General features: G+C 46.2%; 7 protein-coding genes across 7 annotated transcripts; 3 read left to right on the forward strand and 4 right to left on the reverse strand.

The window, feature by feature from the left end:
- Positions 1–1,186: 1,186 nt before the first annotated feature.
- Positions 1,187–3,753, reverse strand: C8R40DRAFT_446677 (uncharacterized protein). The gene is made up of 6 exons (XM_046235088.1): positions 3,448–3,753; positions 2,868–3,344; positions 2,757–2,813; positions 2,309–2,703; positions 2,069–2,257; positions 1,187–2,012 (listed from the first exon to the last, which is right to left on the reverse strand). Exons 1-6 carry the CDS (start codon positions 3,473–3,475, stop codon positions 1,425–1,427), a joined length of 1,734 nt encoding a protein of 577 aa, XP_046090914.1. The 5' UTR covers positions 3,476–3,753; the 3' UTR covers positions 1,187–1,424.
- A 460-nt stretch (positions 3,754–4,213) lies between these two features.
- C8R40DRAFT_1034729 (uncharacterized protein) lies at positions 4,214–5,943 on the reverse strand (the record flags this gene model as incomplete). The annotated part of the gene is made up of 3 exons (XM_046223450.1): positions 4,214–4,501; positions 4,555–5,159; positions 5,211–5,943. The coding sequence occupies 3 exons, from the start codon at positions 5,941–5,943 to the stop codon at positions 4,214–4,216; spliced, it is 1,626 nt and encodes a 541-aa protein (XP_046090915.1).
- Positions 5,944–6,592: 649 nt separating this feature from the next.
- On the forward strand, positions 6,593–7,300 carry C8R40DRAFT_446821 (uncharacterized protein). Its single transcript, XM_046235089.1, has 2 exons — positions 6,593–6,636; positions 6,691–7,300. The coding sequence occupies exon 2, from the start codon at positions 6,790–6,792 to the stop codon at positions 7,189–7,191; it is 402 nt and encodes a 133-aa protein (XP_046090916.1). The 5' UTR covers positions 6,593–6,636; positions 6,691–6,789; the 3' UTR covers positions 7,192–7,300.
- A 3,481-nt stretch (positions 7,301–10,781) lies between these two features.
- Positions 10,782–13,427, reverse strand: C8R40DRAFT_1083351 (major facilitator superfamily domain-containing protein). Its single transcript, XM_046227244.1, has 8 exons — positions 12,603–13,427; positions 12,502–12,542; positions 12,250–12,430; positions 12,116–12,189; positions 11,908–12,067; positions 11,432–11,852; positions 11,142–11,378; positions 10,782–11,083 (listed from the first exon to the last, which is right to left on the reverse strand). The coding sequence occupies exons 1-8, from the start codon at positions 12,930–12,932 to the stop codon at positions 10,830–10,832; spliced, it is 1,698 nt and encodes a 565-aa protein (XP_046090917.1). The 5' UTR covers positions 12,933–13,427; the 3' UTR covers positions 10,782–10,829.
- Positions 13,428–13,550: 123 nt separating this feature from the next.
- On the forward strand, positions 13,551–14,088 carry C8R40DRAFT_1158444 (ribosomal L29 protein-domain-containing protein; the record flags this gene model as incomplete). The annotated part of the gene is made up of 4 exons (XM_046229738.1): positions 13,551–13,588; positions 13,641–13,745; positions 13,802–13,952; positions 14,008–14,088. The coding sequence occupies 4 exons, from the start codon at positions 13,551–13,553 to the stop codon at positions 14,086–14,088; spliced, it is 375 nt and encodes a 124-aa protein (XP_046090918.1).
- Positions 14,089–14,629: 541 nt separating this feature from the next.
- C8R40DRAFT_1034727 (Ste20-like serine/threonine kinase) lies at positions 14,630–16,874 on the forward strand (the record flags this gene model as incomplete). Its single annotated transcript, XM_046223449.1, has 5 exons — positions 14,630–14,846; positions 14,908–15,518; positions 15,578–16,390; positions 16,448–16,581; positions 16,631–16,874. The coding sequence occupies 5 exons, from the start codon at positions 14,630–14,632 to the stop codon at positions 16,872–16,874; spliced, it is 2,019 nt and encodes a 672-aa protein (XP_046090919.1).
- A 610-nt stretch (positions 16,875–17,484) lies between these two features.
- C8R40DRAFT_1083357 (uncharacterized protein) lies at positions 17,485–19,615 on the reverse strand. Its single transcript, XM_046227245.1, has 8 exons — positions 19,371–19,615; positions 19,063–19,314; positions 18,986–19,008; positions 18,746–18,934; positions 18,547–18,692; positions 18,409–18,488; positions 18,056–18,344; positions 17,485–17,996 (listed from the first exon to the last, which is right to left on the reverse strand). The coding sequence occupies exons 1-8, from the start codon at positions 19,579–19,581 to the stop codon at positions 17,852–17,854; spliced, it is 1,335 nt and encodes a 444-aa protein (XP_046090920.1). The 5' UTR covers positions 19,582–19,615; the 3' UTR covers positions 17,485–17,851.
- Between the last annotated feature and the right edge of the window lie 421 nt (positions 19,616–20,036).

The following is a 20,036-nucleotide window of genomic DNA, read 5'->3' on the forward strand; positions in this document are numbered from 1 at the left end:
GCTCTAGTGCGCCCCATAGTTTTTTTTGCAATCAGAAATAGTATACAATACTTGAATTTTCATGCCTCCTCAACTTCCGAAACACAATAACTTTAGAAATACACACCAGTTCGAGCTGTCCTTGAGATATGCTATGCATATAGGGTCTGTGAAGTGCACCCCATGGGTAAGATTGTGAGATTGTGAGCTGGCACAGCCTTAGACACCTCTCTCTCATTCTGCTCATGATCTTGTTTTCTGACCAATGACCAGAGGCCATCGACTATCCAACGACCTTCGGAAAACATGCAGTACCTTGGGTGAAATCATTCATAAATCAAATTGCCGGAAAAGAACTGTGCAGCGCATACTAGCGGAACATCGAAGTAAGGATGGGCCTGGTCATCAACTGAGGCGTCGAGGAAGGAAGCGTATACTTTCTTTTGAGGATCTCAGAGTATGTTATCATTGCTGGAAAAACCTTCTTGTTCTCACTCTGTCACCAGTTCATTCATGGACTGTTAATGCATACTCCAGACATGTATCTGGATGAAATCCGGAGAGAGTTAGATGAACGGCGTGGTGTACTTGCAAGTACTCCAACCCTTTGGCGCATCTTGAAGTTTAGTGGCTATACTCTTAAGAAGGTACTTTGTTACTCTGCATAACATCCATCGATTCAATCCGCCCACATCATAGATAACAAAAGTTGCAATTGAACGTGATGCACGCAAACGAGCTCAGTTTCGACTCAATTATGCTCGTCTATATAGAGCAGACCAACTTATCTTTGTTGATGAAAGCTCGTTTGATCGACGGACACCATATCGTCGACGTGGTTGGGCTGTGAGTGGGAGGCGTGTATATAAGAGTACATTTTTCGTTCGTGGTCGGCGGTGAGTGTTCATCACATTTACATGTACTTTTACTGAAATTCGCAATACTCTTGCAGATATTCACTTCTACCGGCCCTGGCTAGCACTGGAATTATATATGCAAAAGTCATAGAAGGCTCATTTACAGCATTGAGGTTCTATGCATTTATCGAAGCTCTTTTGACTCGAATGCAGCCATTTCCTGCTCCGAAGTCAGTTATTGTCATGGATAATGCTCGCATTCACAAAGATCCTCGAGTTCTAGACCTTATCACATCCCGGTATGCTAATTTCTGTCTTGACTTTACACAGTATTACTCATAATCCTGCAGTGGCATGCGCTATTTTTTCCTTCCACCATATTCACCTGACTACAACCCCATTGAACTTGGGTTTTCCTGTATCAAGTCTTTTGTTCGACGAGAGGGTGAAATAGTTAGACAGGACCTTCACCCTAATATAGATGATACCTATGTATATTTACATCTCATTCGAGCAACATATTCCATAACTAGTAATGATGCTTGTGGATTTTTCAACCATTGTGGATATACTATACTATAGAAATCACTATCCAATTCGAGCTTGTTTCGATAACTTTATGCCCAAATCCTCCCTGGCATACCGGAGAAGACGATCACAAAACCCATATGCCATTCCAGTGAATGCCTCGAGCCGTTCACTTGTAAGCCGCACAAGATCATCAAGATCGAAGATACCTTTTTTAGCCAAAATGTCACCATATCTTGTGTAGTCTGCATTCCTTTTGCCACGTTCCACATCAGCATCGACTTTGGGAAGCCAAACAAGTAGCTCCTCATTTTTAGAGGGAGATGCCTTGGATGGAGATGATGCCGGAGCAGGAGAGCTGTCAGCTCGGTGGCGCTTGGATGAAGAAGTGCGTGGAGGGGAATGGTCCCGAGTGCGATTCCCATTCATCAACATTGCTAAAAGCGGTGTAACTGTGCCGACCATTGTCATGGCTTGTGTAATAGCATCTGTGGCTGGGGCGGGAGCTATGGGAGTTTGTGGAGGGACAGAGGGCACAGAAGGTGGCGGCAGTGGAAGAGCACTACGACGTTTTTGATGACCTAGCTTTTCGCCAAGCCGGGTGAGGATACAGCTTGGCGGATCGTTGACTGTTGCTTGGTGCCGAGACTAATGACATATACCTAAGCTTATGAGCGCGAAGAGAGTAAATAGAAAGTGCTTACTGCAAGTTGAACCCATGTATTCATATCCTCGTCATCAAAGCGATAGTGATCACCATTAGCAAGAACGTAGCATGCCGCCTGACACGCATTGCAGTGATTTTTTCCCTGAATGGCTACTAGAATGTCTGCATCAGAATCGGATGCAGGAAGTTGGTCACTTGGCGCTGCAACAATCGATCTCTTTCCATTCTAAACAATGAGTTAGTAAACCATGATGCGTATAAGATAAAACATCAATACCTTTATGCCCCCATCCTTTTCCTTTCCTTTGCCAGTTGTCTCAGTTGGGCTTTTGTCAAAGATCCGGATTGTCCATGCTTTAGTCTTCTTCCCGCGAGTATTTCGAACATGGTCCCAGGCATCTCTGATCAATATGATCCAGTCTTCTTCTCCTTCCAGCATTACATCGGTGGTCCGAGTTTTTGGCTTATATGATGGAAGATATGATATATTGGAAAGGAGAGAGAGTCGGGTTTCCATCCGTTTGGCTAGCTCATCAATGAATACAACAAATGTTGTATGAGAAGTGATCCCGGTCAAGTTTCGCTGAGAAGTTTTGTATGGAACCTCAAAAACGATGTTGAACTTCTCAACACTACCGACAAGGTTATTCCAGGCCTTCTGTACCTCATCTCCTGTTGAAGAATCAACAATCTTGACTAGAATAGAACTATGCATGTTTGCGCACCTCCGTCACTTGTTTCACTGTCGTTATCCTCATCATCATTGAATACGGGTCTACTGTCTTCAAAATCATCAATATCCAGTGAGCGTATACTTTCCTGAGCAGGGCTAATACTTTTCATTCTTCTGCTCTGCTGTTTCTGTTGTGTAGAGAGCCTTGCAGAGGTCTCTTCCTCTTCAGGATCACTCAGTGAATCCTCGAACCCGTACTGCCTCTCGTATTCCCTCTGCTTCAGCATCTCTGCCTTGGATATCCCCATAGCACCTGCAAAGACCTGTTCATCAAGGGTAAGATGTGGCTGACTCGTGGTAAGTTTTGATGTATGTTTGTGTTGGACTGTTCGAGGTACTATGCCTTGATGTTGGAAAGCCACCAGCTGTTCTGCAGCAGCAATGTCCATATCATGAGGGAGCTGTGAACGAGATGCTTGTATCTGCTCATAGGCAGGTGTACCTTTGTGAACAGGGGTTGGTCGAGGTCGTGGTTTTTGCGAGGGAGGAGGAGGAGCAGAATATGAATGTTGACTGTTTGGCTGGGGTGAGTTTGCCTTAGTATTTCGCTGCCTTCGAGTCCCAGTGCCGCTCTGAGGGCCTCGTTGGTGGTTGCGGCCATTTCCCATGGAAGGTAGAGGTGGGCAAGTTGGTGGTTACAAAATATCAGCCGCTTGCACAAAACCATTTCGATCTTGACTTACCACAGACCAATATGTGATTTTTATACATGGGGTGCACTTCACAGACCCTATATGCATAGCATATCTCAAGGACAGCTCGAACTGGTGTGTATTTCTAAAGTTATTGTGTTTCGGAAGTTGAGGAGGCATGAAAATTCAAGTATTGTATACTATTTCTGATTGCAAAAAAAAAACTATGGGGCGCACTAGAGCACCTCTATCGCTCTATACCGCACTAATTTTCGAAAGATTTGGTCAAGAATTGAGCTCAGGATCGTGTTTTCGAGCTGGCCATTGTTTCGTGCTCAAATTTGGCGTCGTGAGAACAGGCGCCAACTATTTTGAAAACGGCAATAATAATGAAGTGTCAAGCAAACGCACCTGATTTATGCATTGCGCGGTCAACATCCTATGGTAAAGTTCAGAATACCTATATAATCTATGAAATTTTCGAAAGTAAATTTTATATATGTAAAGTAACGAGGAAGATCCTTGAAGTCCACTACATGACTAGCAGTCATGCCCAAGTACCGCCCCCCCCCTGCGTCAAGGACCTTTACGCAACGAACAGATGATACAACTCGAACATAGGTATGTTAGCTCCGTCCGACACACAAGGTGAAGAGAGGTTATACTGAAGGATAGAAGTTACAAAGGTGGGGTCAGGGGTACATTGCCTCATAGTAGTTTCTGTATGCACTCCCCCTTCGGTCAGATTGAACTACAGTTGATTAGTGACAAAGAAGGCTGACTTTATACCATTCATACAAGGACCGCCAAATCACCTTCATTTCAACGATGTCCTAGAGAATCCTTCATATCCATTGTACATTTTCTCTCGACATAATTCAGTGTATTTCGGGATTCCGCCGACGAACAATAGGGGTTCTGATACCTTTCCCGGGATATTTCGTCCTAGGAAAACAGATGTAGGAGCATCATATAGTCCTGTCGACATACTCTGAGAAACTGTTTGCTGCCATTGTTCTTCGGCCTCGTGCAAAGGTACGATGCATTTCACCCCACTGTCCATCATGTCTTTAATACAAGCATTAATCCATTCTCCCTGTACCTCCTTTGTTCAATCAGTAAACATTGCATCAGCCCGAGGGTAAACAGTAAACTCACAATGCACGTCGGACCATTTGACAATGCAGTCGGGGCGCCAGGACCGTAAATGAAGAACATATTTGGGAAATTGGCGGTCATCATTCCCAAATATGTCTGCACACTTTTCGCCCATTTATCGGCAATAGATATTCCATCCGTCCCTTCGATATCTATTTGAGTAATGCCTCCGGACATAGCATCGAAGCCAGTAGCAAGTACAATAACATCGAATTCACGTTCGTGCCCGTCAGCCGTGAGGATTCCATTTTCAGTAAATTCTACGATGGGATCTTGGGTAAGGTCAACCAATTCGACATGTGGGAGGTTGAAAGTATCGAAGTACGAGACTTCTAGGCTTGGCCGCTTGGCTCCAACTGGATGTGGGGGTACTTCCGGAGCAAGGATCTTTTGCAGCCGGGGACTCTGTACCCTTTCCAAAACCTTTCTTCTCCAGAAATAGTAAAGCTCGTCGTTTGCTTGCTGATTCAATCGTATGTCAAGGTAGCTGGCTGCGACCAATTGGAGACCTCCACTCTTGTTCCATAGATCTTCATAAAAGAGGATCCGCTCCTCCTCTGTAGCGTCGTATGAATATTTGGGGCACAAGTCGTAGGCGTGACCGCCTAGTACGATGGTCAGGAAAGGGTTCTACTTCATATTACCCACACACCCACCAAGGGTTTGCCTACGTCTCCGATACACGGTACTATACAGCTCCTGCTTCATTTTTCTTGAAGTCTCCTCATCGATCGCTCTTTGACGCATGGGGAAGGCGATGTTGGGAGTACGTTGGAATACCGTGAGTTGAGAGGCTCGAGGACCGACGTCCTGCACAACCTGTACTCCACTTGCGCCTGTCCCGATAACTGCAACACGCTTCCCGCAGAGGTCAATTCCTCCTTGTGGCCAGCGCGCGGTATGATGGCAACTCCCACGGAATTTGTTGATTCCTGGATAATCCGGGATGTATATTTTCGAGTCGTTTCCAACACAAAGTAGAAAGAATTGAGCGCTAACGACATAGCCGTCTTGCGAAGTGATAAGCCACCTGTCTTTACCTGCGTTCCATTTTGCTGATACCACCCTGCGGTTGAATAGGATATCCTTTCGAAGATCTAGTTTCTCGTCCACATGTTGGAAGTAACGACGAAGCTCTTTCCAGTCCGGGTATTTTTCGGTCCAAGACCAGTCTTTCCAGAGCTTCTCATCTGAAAACTCGTAAACGGGGACGATGGAATCGACGCGGGCACCTGGATAACAGTTATGCCACCAAACACCTCCGATATCACCTCCTGCCTCGAAGACTTTGACGGAGTATCCCAAAGAACGAAGATGATACAACTCGAATAGACCCGCGAATCCAGCTCCGACGCAGAGAATGTCTAATGTGAGATCAGGAGAGGCCATGGTGGCGGAAACCAAGGAAACCTAATGCGTTTTCTCATGACGCTTGCTGGCCATGTACTGCTGAGTGGATAGCGTGGAGTAACTGCGCTAAATTGAGATAACCTTTGGGTACTTGCTATTTAGGTCCTGGGACGTGCTATACTTACGCGGTCAGATGACGAGCGAAGCGAAAATAATGCTAAATAATGTCATACAATGTCATACCAGCACTCATTCCCTTCAAATGCGTTGGTGAAGTAAACTGTGGTGTATACAGCGCAGATATAGCCAGGATATAGTAGAAACCCCGTCCACATGAGAACGGGGATTCGGGAATAGAAGAAGCTGCCGGCGGTTATTTTATCATGCATCAAATATAAATTGATTGAACGACGCCCCTGTCCTCATCCTGTTTGTTTCTCAGCTTCGACGTTGAGGACAGAAGTGCAGGAAGTGAGCCTCTCAGTACGAATCATATCTAGAGCTCATTGGCGTTATAAATTTATGTATGTACGCAAAAAGTACTACCTTTCTGCATCTGAACAAGTCTAATGTGGTCTCCTCAGACGTTCTGCATTTAAAAATCGACAACTGCTGACGATTCAACCTCTTCTCTTATTCCTTCCGAAATTTCCTTTTCGGCTTTGATTTCTTCTTAATAGGTCTGGACCCTTGTTTTGCATGATCTTTCCTTGTCCTCCATAGCTTGTCGCCGTAATGCTCATTCGTCTAATTCCCTCGGCCTCACAACCAACTGTTCTTTTCAAGCTCGTATTCGAAAACCTTCCGGAGACTCTCCAGACACCTGCAGCGTGGGTCAATCATCTTGCAACTCTCGACTCGGATGACCTCGAAATTCCCGAATTAATGCATGCGTTGGACAAAGCAGTTGGTGTGCAGGGCATACTAGAACAGGTCACCTTTGACTTGGTCGAGCAGAAGATCAAATGTGTCTTCTTCGACGGGGAGACGGAGGAATGGCACATTGGCTCTTGCTATCAGGGCCTCTTGGGAGAAGCGGCTCATCGACGGAAAGCTGATCTAGTCAGGAGACTAGACAGTGTCATCGACGATGTGAATGAAAGCGCAGCGGAAGTGGAAAGAGAACGCAGACGAGAGGAAGAGCGGAAGGAGCAAAAACGGATGAGGGAAGAGGACGAACGGCTAGATGCTGCGAAACAGGACGAAATCACCGCGTCCATTCACGGACGAAGGAATAGGCCTGGTCACAAGAAGCAGCGGTCTTTGCTGATGAATCTCGTATCGTGAGCTCATTCTTGACCAACGACCTTCTTGACACTAACCGTTCTGCAGGTCATTACTCCCTCTCAGTTTAAATTCTCCCCGGAGCCCTCGTTCACCTCTTTCCTGGTCATTATCATCTCCGTCTACACCTCGATCAACGTCACCCGTCTCTTCCATTCGCTCTTCTCGTTCTGACAAGTTACCTTCTCAGACCCCTTCCGCGCATACTCGCTCGGCAACCATGCCCAGCCCAGGTATTCGAAACCATCGTCCTCTTTCCACCTCTTCGTCGTCGTCTCCTCTAGCCCCCACAGAATCTTCGTTTCCAGTAGTCATCGTGGCGCCTCCTTTGCCTCCTCCGCTTTCTCCACGCGCTCTCCGGCGCAGGGCTCGCAGTTCTCTCGTTGACGCATTCAGGTTGTACGTTTTACCAGAACTCAACCGAAGAATTCGGTTTTCGCATTTGGCAGGCTCTCATATGACCTCTTCCATCCCATCATATGGCTCTGACACTCCCGCGTCTTACTACACCTGGATTGTCGGAAGTACTTTGAAGCGGGTCGATAAACGTCTGAGTGAAATTGGCAAGGACTTGAAAGACGAGCTAGATGCTATTGGGATAGAGCCGAGCAGTTTACCCTTGGGTCTTTTCGCTGGACTTGGTAAATTGTTCATTTCATTGGTTTATATTCTTTCTCTCAACCTTTTACAAGGTATAGGTTCAAGTGCAGACCCTCCAACGGCACAATCACTTCCATGTTCATTACCGTCCCTAGCTGGTGACAGTAGCGACGGAGATGCCGGTTCCCGGTCGGAGACTGATGGAGAATTAGCAGAAAGAAATGATAGTGATAACGTGAGCGAGGTCACTCTCTTCGAGCCAAATGCCTCGTCAACTGGAAATCCGATAACTGTCCACTATCATTTACCGAAACCTCCTGCGAATGCAAGTTCAACATCATCTGTCATCGCCTTTCCACCTTCCCTGTATCTTAGGTCTTCGTCGTCTTCCTCTGACATCTTGACGCCTGCTTCCATAGTTCATCCAGAGGTCCCTCTGCCAGAGAGTCTGAACGAGCTCTTGATACAGCACAATGATTTCTCGTCGCTACATCTACGATTGGCGCACCTACTTCTTACATCCCATACACGGGCTGCTGCTGCTGCCGCAGACATTGCACAAAGGGAAGCTATTCTACAAGTGCGAGGGCGCAGACGGTCTTGGTTGAACGGTGCGCTGAAGGCACACGGGTCATCCAATAGTGACACGAAGGGATATCCTGTCAACTGGAGCGGAGCAATGGCCACACCTTTCCGACAGTCAGGTTTGGGCAAATACTCTTACAGCTCAGACGAATGGGAGTGTGACCCGTACCATTACTTGAAGATGTCCCGCCTGTCGTCCTTGTCCACGTTAGTCACAGATGTGTACCCGAATTCGTTTGACTACGCGGGCGATAATGGCTTTTCGACATATTTTCATGGGCATCGCCGAAAAGGGAGTGTCAACGAGAAGAACCTCAGCCTATTCCCGGTCTCCGAGGAAGAATTTGTCGATGATGGACCCTCAGCCCCAAGAAACAATTTTGGTCATCGTAGGTATCTTGATGTCGAGATCGATGAAGATGACGAGGACGACGAGGACGGAGAAGATACTGACGTTGATCCTCTTGTCGACCTTGAGTTCGACGGGCTAGATGATGATGATGATGGTGACATGCTTACGAGGCCCCTCCGACCATTCCTGCAGCTCGATACCCATAATAGCACAGGCATACCCAAATCCTCAACGCCTTTTAGTCCAACAGCCGTTAGCATGCATTTAGAAGCCAGAATCCCAAAAGGGGCTTCGGACGATCGAGTTGATGATTTCGCTCCTCTTGCTCTGGCCAATATCTCAAAGCGCATCCAGAACGAAACCAAAGCCGAGTTCCTTTCGGATAATATTTCAGATGTTGCTCCAAAATAATACTTGGTACGCTATTGCATTGATCCGATTGAAGGCTCCTCTCCTTTCTCATCCCGTTTTAACCACCACCATCCTACTTTCTTTTCTAATCGAGCTTCCCATTCTTCATAGCTCAGGGGTTTCAAATCTATACCAGCCGTTCTACTGTACAAATACCCGCATCATGGATTTTTCAACACTCCTAATTTAGCATTCTATAATGTCGTCGCATCTTCACTCATCTTCATCCCAAGTCTCACCTCTGTAATATAGAAAATCTTGTTCGTTCATTACTCTTCATTGCATCCTCGAACACACGCATCACATACATCGCAACATTCATGTTATCGTTGTCGTCACTACACTATACCTCTTTTATTCGTGCTATACCCTACTTTTCTATCCATAATTGCTCAGTTATTAGCATGTAGACAATATACAGTGAAAGATATCCATTTCCACAAGCCCACTGCAGGCTGCTACGTACTGCATGTGCGTTATTAGTAGCTTACTGCTACTGACTGTGGTGTTGAGTTTCGTTGCGATTGAGGTGTGGATAGGGCTTGCATCTGAGGCCGAACCTCCACTTACTGGCCCAAGGCCAACGACTAGAGCAGTGGACCCGTTGGGGTGATGTTGCTGTGTACGTTACTCCATCGGTTAGAAGAAAGTAGGGTATGGACAAACATCCTTAAAGGATGTGTGAGTGGAATGAGAGAACAGGGAAGGAAGGAGGAAAGAGATTATAGCGTCGGATAAGTTGAATCCACAAATTCGATCGATATTCTACAGGTGAGTACCCACCTGAAGTGGGAGACTACAAAACAACCTTGCTTAGCTACACTCAAGGTTTGCCTTGTTTGATTTTGTGAGGGACCATCCACTTGTGTGATATTCTTGAAGCGATCAGTAGATTTGCGAATTTGAGAAACACCAGTATGTTTCCATGGGGAGGAAGCGGAGTAGGAGGCTGTTGAGTCGCGGTATAGGGTGCATACCCTCCCGGGCCTGTAATGTGTGCGACGGCCTCCGCACGACTCCGTGCTTGCAGGTGGAGTTATGTAACGTCAAAAAGTGACCAGCCACACCTCCCCTATGAAACCCATTGGATTAGGTGAAAATGGTGTCTTCTCACAACAATCCACTAGGCATTTTTCCGATATTGCTGAATTCCGCGCTCCTTGGTTGTCCAGAATGAGTCATTATTGGGTTGCTGTTGAAGGAATTTCCAAACGCACATGACTCGCTTAGTATCGTCTGGTCCGTGCGCAAATGCTTGGGTATAAAAGCAGCACACATCAGTTTCATGATCCCCATCTCTTGTGCTCGGGCGCGTGGTCGCACCAGTGAGGTTTTTACCGAGGTCGATCTATTTTGCTGATTGCAAATTATACATCCGAACCCGTCTGTTAGCTTCGGCTTTCAGCAATTTTTGGAACCCACTCCTTATGATAACTTCTTTGAAGTTTGAAGGGACTTTGTCTTGTTTTTTCTCTTGTAGTCTCGTTATTGAAAATGCAAATATTTTATCATACATTGGGTTTCTTGATTATGAAGTCAAATTTTGGCTTGCTTGATACTGCGGAGAGTTGTGGGAATTGTAATGACCAGCAAGAGGTAGTTTATTGACAAGGGGTATTGACACTGAGAGACAACCAAATTTGATTTACATATTAGAGGTTGCAGCTATGTGAGTGAAATCTATGATAGAATTCTACTTCGCCAAATTCAACAATTCCTTGGGCAGCTTGGAAACAGTCATGATACCCAACAGAGTGACAACAATGAAAAAGAAATAAACCAGATAACCATTCAGAACATTGTACTCCTTTGATATGGAGAACAGCGACATTGCAAATACCGGAGCGATCGTTTTTGAAAGTGTTTTTGCTGTTTGAAGAAGACCATTGGTAGTCCCGAGCGCAGCTTGGTTCGGCGCTCCGTTGATGACGAACATTTGAGCGGTAGCTGCATAACAGTCAGCACTCGGAGATTCATAGGGCAATCATACGGAAGAAAAGCTCACCAAAACCCATATTCATTAGCGTATACGATCCAAACTGAATAGCAACCACAACCCAGAACAGCAGATCGTCATTTCCTCCCACAGGGCGCTTTGCAAGTATGTTGAGAGTGATGAGAGACGACAAAATGAGCAGCGGACACATCATCCCCATTAGTTGCACCTTCCATGGCCCAAAATACCTAATCATCCGGGGTATGCCAAAAGTTGGAAATAAGATATTGAGGATACCCCAAGAACCTACGTAGCCGCTCGTATCAGGGTCCAATACTGATTTTAAAAAAGTACCATACCAAGAATTGAGCCCAACTGGAACGAGGTTAAACCCAGACCGCCGCTAGCAATGGACGTCGTGTAAGTAATAGGAATAAGGACCGAGATACTAGTTTCAATGGTGGCGAGAAGGCTATAGCTCAGGATCGGAAACAAAACTTGTGGAATCATCAAGGAACTTAGAATAGGAGGCTGTTGAGGAAAATCATCGTCTTCACCAGTCCCTAGGGCGCTGAAGGTGGGCTCGACAAAGCTAGACGCGGTCGCAGTCGAGATAAATGAACAAGCGGTCGGCGCTGCAACAGACCCGTAGTAAAAACCACTCCCTGCTGATTGTGCTAGACCATCAATACTCCTGGAAGAAAGACGCTTCTTGAAATGCTTGCGGTCTTGACTTTGAGATTTAGATGTTTGAGGGTTTGAGATTTGGAACGAGCGAGTCTGAGTGACGTGCTGGGTCAGATGTGCATATAGAACAGGCGAACGAGTCACTGACTTCTTTTAATCCAAAGAATGCAATGGTGACGAACAAGAGAGATAGGCAACCACTGACAGCGAGAGGCAGGAAGAAAGGATATTCTCGGAGCAAGGATATTTTGCCGAGGGTGTTTGGCCACTGATTCGCGGGATCCGATAAAGTACCACCAAGAAACGGACTGTAGAGACAATTAAAGATAGCGCGAAGTAGTAAAGCATATACTCGCCCAATAGTCCCGCCTAGACACCACATCATGGGATTGAAAGCGAATACATCCGCTAGGTTACTGGCGTCTGCCAGCTATGTAGAACGAAGTAAACGCGTCAAAAACATGTGATTGACGAAATGAGGTCGACTCGCCTCAGCCAGAACCGTTTTCGACACGCCAATGTTTCCGTTGAATGCACCTTGGATGCTTCGAAAAAGTACCAATTGCGAGTACGACGTGGACAGTCCGAAGCCGATAGCACCGAAAAACAGACCAAGAGGTCCGATTAAGAGAATAGGTCTGCGTCCAAAGCGATCTGAAGCCATCCCCCACCTGTCAATGTGAACAAAATTCGCATGAGAACAGATTAGAACCAGGGATGCGAAGGTATAAGGTAACCTTACATGAGTACCGTGAGACACTCGGCGAGGAAGAAGACAGATTCCTGGTTGTATGCTAATTAGGAACAAAGACGAGGAAAAAACTCGACCACGTTCAGCCTTACAATGACTCCAGCGTAATACCCAGTCTTTTTCTCGTCGCCTTGAGTGATTCCAGTGCTCGCCACAAATTGATTGACGAACGGATAGATGACAGTAGCAGCGATAGGTTCGGAAAGTTGAATTAAAAGGACCATAGAGACTTGAAGTTTGGGAATCGGAGTTCGTTCGATTTTGGGCAGTCTGCTTGTGTGATACTCGGTTGGATGAACGGCATTGTGACAAGATATAGTGCTTTGCCTGCGGGATGCGTATGGATCAACGTCTTCATCCGCTTGAGCTTGAGAGGGAGGACGCCGTTGGCGAATGGTGATAATGGAAGCGGTTGAAGCCATGCAGAGAAGATGGAAGTTGAGAAAGAAGCCTTAGCCTTCGCGATCGAAAATGTCAATGTCAAAGGTCTGAATCCAAATCGCCCCTTAGGCTTTAGGTGTCTAGCAAGGATGAGATCGGACTCAACACGAATGAATTAAGCAAAACGAGTGTATGCTTGATATGCATACGGCGAAGCAGAAAACCGACAAGAATTCCTCGATTCGACCACTCGAAAGGTTCATTCATCACTGAAAGAGCCCGTTTCTATGACTTTATCCAAGTCGTAGCCTCGGCGTAGCTGAGTTATCAAGCGATATTAGCAGAGATAAATTTCGAGCATAAGCATGTATAAGCCTTGCTAGTTTGTTCTTCATAGTGGGACGGTTACTGGTCGCTGTTGATTATCACTGCCAGGTTGTGTCCATCGTCGTCGACATCCGTACTTTGATTTACGTACACACGCTCGTGCTAATAGTCACGTGGGGCCTGTATAGTATTTGTCAGCAAGCTCCACGCTTCTCATCTATCGAACACGACTTTGTCCAGTTGAGCTGAACGAGATATCTTCAAGGTTAGTATTTATCAGAGCCGCAATCGCTGATCGTCCAACTCATCAAACACACACAGACCCGCCAACCATGCCCGGAAAAGTCAAGGCCTATGAGCTCCAGTCCAAGTTTGTCTGCATGATTATTCCTTGTGAAGTTAAAATTTAATGGACTATGTAGGTCGAAAAATGACTTATCCAAACAATTAACAGAGCTCAAGACGGAGCTCTTAGCTCTGCGGGTACAGAAGGTTGTCGGTGGATCAGCATCAAAACTTACCAAAATGTGCGTCGTATAATCTGTGTTGCTCAATCGCTAGTGCTAACTATGTAATGTTTTAGCAACACCGTTCGCAAGTCGATTGCACGAGTTTTGACGGTCATGAACCAGAAGGCACGCCAGAACCTACGGGAGTACTACAAGGACAAGAAATACCTTCCCCTTGATCTCCGAACGAAACAAACTCGCGCTATTCGCAGACGGCTGACGAAGGTATACTATTATCCTCTTTCCGTAGCATTTGTGCTTATGGTGTGCCTTATTGCAGCATGAAAAATCGTTGAAGACGGCCAAGCAGGTCAAGAAGGACCAGAATTTCCCAGTCAGGAAGTACGCTGTCAAGGCATGAATGCGTTTTGGTGTATGAACGGTTGCGATGGTCGAGGAGCGTCATGTCTACTGTTTTCTATGTGCTTTATTATGTCGAACATGCCTGTATTGCCCGCATATGGATTTCACCACATGACAAACTGCGAGGCGCAACATCAGGAGCGCGCCAATCCTATACTGATAAGGCAATACGTTGGCCCGGCTTGTATTAGTAAACGCTGCCGTGAGCAGTAGCAATTGCATCCTCTTCTTCAATTACTATTGAGTACTTGAGTTTTCGACCACCTGACGGTTTTTCCTTCGATCTTTGCCTAACTCTCCAGTACTTTCTTCTTGTAATTCAAATGACGATGGTGAGTAACCATTTCGTCGTTGATCAAGTGAGAAATATTTCGGCGAGAGCTTTCGGAACATTTGAAATTTTGGGCACGTGTAATCTATGATGCACTTCGAAGACTCTATCAAGGGTGGTGCATGAGAGAATTGTCGCGAGCCCTTCTCCTTCCCTGACTGTCATGGCTCCCAGTTCTCGCTTTAGCAAGCGCACCAGCTCAGATGATATGGTTTCCAAACCTCAGCCCAGAGTGCTTACTCGATCTCCTCCCTCTTCTCCACAGGCTGAACATAGAAACGGTCCCCGGGATCCATACCCTATTCCTAGTAGCAACCCCGCTAGTCAATACACTTTGCTCGAGAAACTCGGTACAGGGAGTTTTGGAATTGTTTACAAGGCCATGCATAATGAAACAAAGCAGATTGTAGCCATAAAGCAGATTGGTGCGCTTAACTGTCCAGTTCTTCAACCACAGGACTCTGAATACTTGATTTGCATTAACAGATCTAGAAGATACTGACGACGACATATCGGAAATACAACAGGAAATTGCCAGTCTTGCTCAATGTGATTCTGAATATGTTACACGGTATTACGGCTCCTTCGTCGTTGCATACAAACTATGGATTGTTATGGAATACCTCGCTGGCGGCTCATGCCTAGATCTACTGAAACCCGGCCCTTTCTCCGAAGCTCACATTGCGGTCATTTGTCGGGAATTATTACTTGGACTTGATTACCTGCATACCGAAGGCACTATTCATCGAGATATCAAAGCTGCCAATGTCCTTCTATCCTCCTCTGGCAAAGTCAAGTTAGCCGACTTCGGTGTTGCAGCGCAGCTAACCAACACACTTCGACATACCTTTGTGGGAACACCCTTCTGGATGGCTCCAGAAGTGATTCGGCAAGCAGGATACGATGCGAAGGCCGATATGTGGAGCTTGGGTATCACTGCGATAGAGATGGCGCTAGGTGAACCACCGCTGGCGGAGTATCACCCAATGCGAGTGCTTTTTCTTATTCCGAAAGCTAAACCTCCGGTCCTTGAGGGTCCTTTCTCTGCTGCGTTTAAAGACTTTGTCAGTCTCTGTTTAACAAAGGATACAAATGCAGTACGTCCCTATCATTCAATCCAAGCCTAGAATTTCAGCTGACAGGTCATTGTTGGTAGCGCCCGACAGCAAATGAGCTACTACAACACCGCTTCATCCGCGGGGCGCGGAAAACATCTTATCTAACAGAGCTCATTGAACGATATCAAGACTATCGGGCACGCTCTCCGCAGAAAGGTGGTACCCAAACGTATCAAGCTACCATCAGAAACAGCATGGGCTGGGACGCAAACAGCAGCATACGGAGCGACTGGAATTTTGACACCATCAAAACGTCGTCCATCATGGGGACTTACCGAAATATGGCTAAGGACCTCAGTTCCATGTCAGAAGCTTACGAGGACGAATTCATCGACTCAGGTTTGCCTAGCACGATAGACACAGCAGCAGCCACGAAAGGCAGTGATCCAATTGCCAATGGAAGGATCGGTTCTAATTTCGATGCGGCGCATTCGACAGTGGTTATCAAGTCACCGGTAATTGAGAAGGATATGGAAACTTTGCTCGAAGCCACAGAATCACCAGTCTCGTCTGAACCCCTATCCGACAGTGTGACTCCTCCACCTGCGTATAGCGGGTCAATAAGGAGTAACAGAAGGTCATCGTATGCTGAGCGTCATTCTATCGACGGGGCCGGAACTGTCATGCGTGAAGCGGACCTTGGCACTGGCGTAGATACAATTCGGCCGGTAAAGAAGGTTGACACAGTGGGCTCTCTCAAAATTTCTGCGGAGCATGTGGGTAGCCTACGCAAAAATAGTGGAAGCAGCAGTGGTCCTAGCTCTCCGACTCTTCATAGACGGGCGGCCAGTGAGATAGGAAGGGCAGGGACATCGATCGTTGATGAGGTGGTTCTTCCTGTACTATCACAGGTCCGTCGTGCATTGTGATCCTTGTATAAGCCTGTCTTGATTCATATGACCGTTCAGGCTATCCGGGATGATATGGACGCTCGCGAGATCGAGTCCTTGAGCATGTTATCACGGGGCTTCAACGAGCTCAAGGAAGCAAACCCTGAGCTTGCTTATAATGTTGTCCTGGACATCCTATCAGGTTTGAACGAGTACGTTTCTCATTTCTAGATCTTCGTATACGTACTCACAATCATACAGAAGCAACAGCCTACGACAACACATACAGACCCACCGCAGCTTATTCCCCCATAAACGGATTACGCGGAAAAGTGAAATGACAGCGAAGGGATTGGTTGTAACGGAAGTCGAGGAAGTTGATGTGACATCAACATCAACACCTCCAACAGATAGCCCTGCTCCAGCACGCAGATCCCCTATCGCGGAACTGTTATATATGCGGTGGTTGGAAGGTCTTAAATTGAAATGGCCTAGTCTGACGTAGGAGAACATCCTGAACATCTGGCACCAATATGAATAAGTATCTATTCCCTTTTGATCTTTCCGTTATTTTACGACGTTGTCTATTTTCTCTTTTCTTGTCTCTACTTTCTCTGTATCGCGGTGCTTGTACCTGTCGAGATTTCACGCGCCTTCATTCTCTCGTTTCATGAACCCTCATTCACTTCTTTTTGTCGGTCGTATTACACAGTACCCGATGACGGTATTGGAAGTTTTGGAGTTCGAGCGCTCATGCACATGTGTGAATATCCCTGCTACCTTGACTCGTCTCCTCGTACCATACCTCCCAGTTCAGTTGCTTCATGTCCACTTACGCACGCTAACGTTAACGCATATATATATTATTTCTAGAGAATAATTTCTACCCTCTTATTGATCATGATCATGGCCTTTTTATGACATTTTTTCGATTTGCTTGTACATACGTATGGACAGTATCCTGTACACAATTCGTCATGATGATGATGTTGACTTATATGTCGAGCTTACAAAAGATAATACCCCGTTGTCTTGATATTTCCATCACTGCATGAACACGGGGAAAATCAAGCTGATCACGGAAGTGAATGACCAGTCAAAGCTGGAAATCGCACTTTTAGGAATCGCAACCTTAAAAGTTAAATTTAAACTTCGTGCATAATCTACGGTCACTGTAAGTACTGAATGAGGGCGAGTGAGATCAAGTAATGACAGAAATGCGGTAAGCGCGACGTTGTAAGGCCCTAAATCGTCGTTAGTAATTACAGCACAGAGTAAATAGCTATTAGTATCGTCAAGTATGTAGGTAGAACGTTCAAAAAAAACAAGGTATTGATAGATGCACAGACAAATCTAGAATAGCAGCGACAGAAAGATATAAGACAAGCGAAGTCCGACAAATTGAAGAGAGATGGATAACGATGCGACATGTAGTCGTGAAGATGTAAATGATAGGCAGTAAATAGTGCAAAAGTTGTTCGTTCAGAGGAAAATGACACAAGCTGATATGATCGCTCCGTAAACAACGGATTTTCCGACGCTCAGTCTGCTCCATGCTGAAAACGCAGAGTTCGACGAATTATCTGCAGAAGAGGCAGTACTTTGGCTGGGTGTAGCACTCTGCGATCTGTGATTGGGGTGATAAGTATTAGATATTCTGCGTGTATATTCATAAACAGGACTAACGATGTTTTCGTTGAGGCGGATGAGCTAGTCGATGATAATGTCGTTGTGGGACTTGAAGTTGCAGACAAAGTCGCGGATATTTCTCCGATGATAATGTCAGCGGGTGTGACACTGCCATTATTGATACCAATAGCGTTCTGGTAGGCGCTTTGGCCTGCAGCAGCAAGCTGGGCGACGGACTGCAGGTTCCAGCCATTAGACTTCATAACAGGATACGCTGCTTCGAACGCCTGTACGGATTCATCTGAGAGCTCATGTTCTAGTATAATGAGACCAGGGGTCTTTGAGCCTATCAGCGCATTTGAGTGAGTGATAGACTGTGATAAACAATGTGAAATGAAATGGTAACCTACCTGTAAGCCATGTAGTCATTGAGGCATTGATGGCTGCTGCCGTTGTACCTCCTGTCTCCGTCAAGCTCCAATCTTCCGTGCTTTAGAAACTAAGCGGTTAGAAAAAAAATGCCAGCAACTTACCAGGTTTGGACTTACTCTTGGTTCCAAAGAATAGTCTCCATGCCAAAGACCTCCTTTGCGATCGCGCTAACCCTCAAGTCAGTATCCCCATAGGGTGGTCTCCAGTATTTTGGAAGACGTCCGCCGGTCGAGTTGTGAATGAGTTGCATAGTCCACCCAAGCTGTCGAGGTATAAAAATGTTGTTAAAATACATCAAACAAATTTTTGACAAACCTGTGCGAGGACATCCTCGTTGCTGAGTGTGGTCATGTACGGATGTGTCCAGGTGTGCACAGCAATATCGTGACCGAGCTCTACAGATCGGGTGAACGAGTCAGGCTCACTGATGATATTAATGCCAATCATGAAGTGGGTGACGGTTTCGTTGTTCGCTTCGAGGAAATCAAGCAGCGCAGGGCTCGCCTAAGGAAAAGTCTGTATGTGTAATTAAGCTGCTAGAAGCAAAATGCATACCGAGGTAGGGCCATCGTCGAAACCTGAATTTCACCTGCTCAGTTTGTAATATTACTAAAAGAAGACAGAAGAGTTACCAGTGCCGATAAAGCCATCGGGAGCATCCCAAACGTTTCCAGGGATCCGACACTTGTACGTTCCAGAGCAGACGTCGGGTCCAGTGGGATCATAGCCATCAGGATAAACGGGATTAGTGTCTGGTACGGGTTGACTGGACACAGGAACGTTGGGGATTTTGCCAGCTCCTACAGCAGTGTTCAATGCAGCAGTCCACGTAGCTGGCAATTGAGAGGTGTCGGGTGTAGAAGAAGGATACGCCGCCGCCCAAGCTGAGGGAACATGTCAATATATGACCATTGGAGATGAATATTAAATCCAGACTTACTTGAAGAACCAACATCGGGATAGGTTATACCGTCTGTATCCGCGTCGCGTCTGAAAAGATGGTGGACTGGGTGATCCCTGGGATGGAACCACTCATTGGAAGGAAGACGCTGGAGGATTCGATGTTCGTGATGTGTTGCTGACCTGTGAGTGAGAGATGCAGCGGAAGCAGACAGGAAAAAGGCGGCGGGAAGGAGGGAAGAAAGGAGCATGGCGGGTTAGAGATAAAGGAAAGGGGTCCAAACCTGTATTCACCTTGAGGTCTCTTACTTCTTATAACAATTTCAAGTCAAAAATGTGTTCGGTTCAAGTTGATCGTGTATTAAGCGCGGTCATGTCTATCAAAATTTCAGCGCTCACTCCCACGTCTGCGATAATTGCCCGTTTTTGGTCGAAAGCCCGTACACCCTGGGGCCTGCTTTGTTGCGCTTAATGAAATTTGAGTTTGACTACGGATCAAGTTCACCCTATCTATAACCAACATCAAAGTTCTCCAACTCTTCAAGGTCCTTCAGCAGAGTGGTTAAAAGTGGTTATGGGCGCTGTTTGGGCCACGATGTTATGTCTTGACATGCACGCTAAACTTACATCAATCTACCTAGGACTTGAGCTTGAAATTCGTAGTGCCGAACGTGACCCGATGCATACCAGAAAATACCTAGCATGC

This window comes from Lentinula edodes (genome assembly GCF_021015755.1).
Source record: "Lentinula edodes strain Le(Bin) 0899 ss11 chromosome Unknown C8R40scaffold_3, whole genome shotgun sequence".
NCBI lineage: Eukaryota > Fungi > Basidiomycota > Agaricomycetes > Agaricales > Omphalotaceae > Lentinula > Lentinula edodes.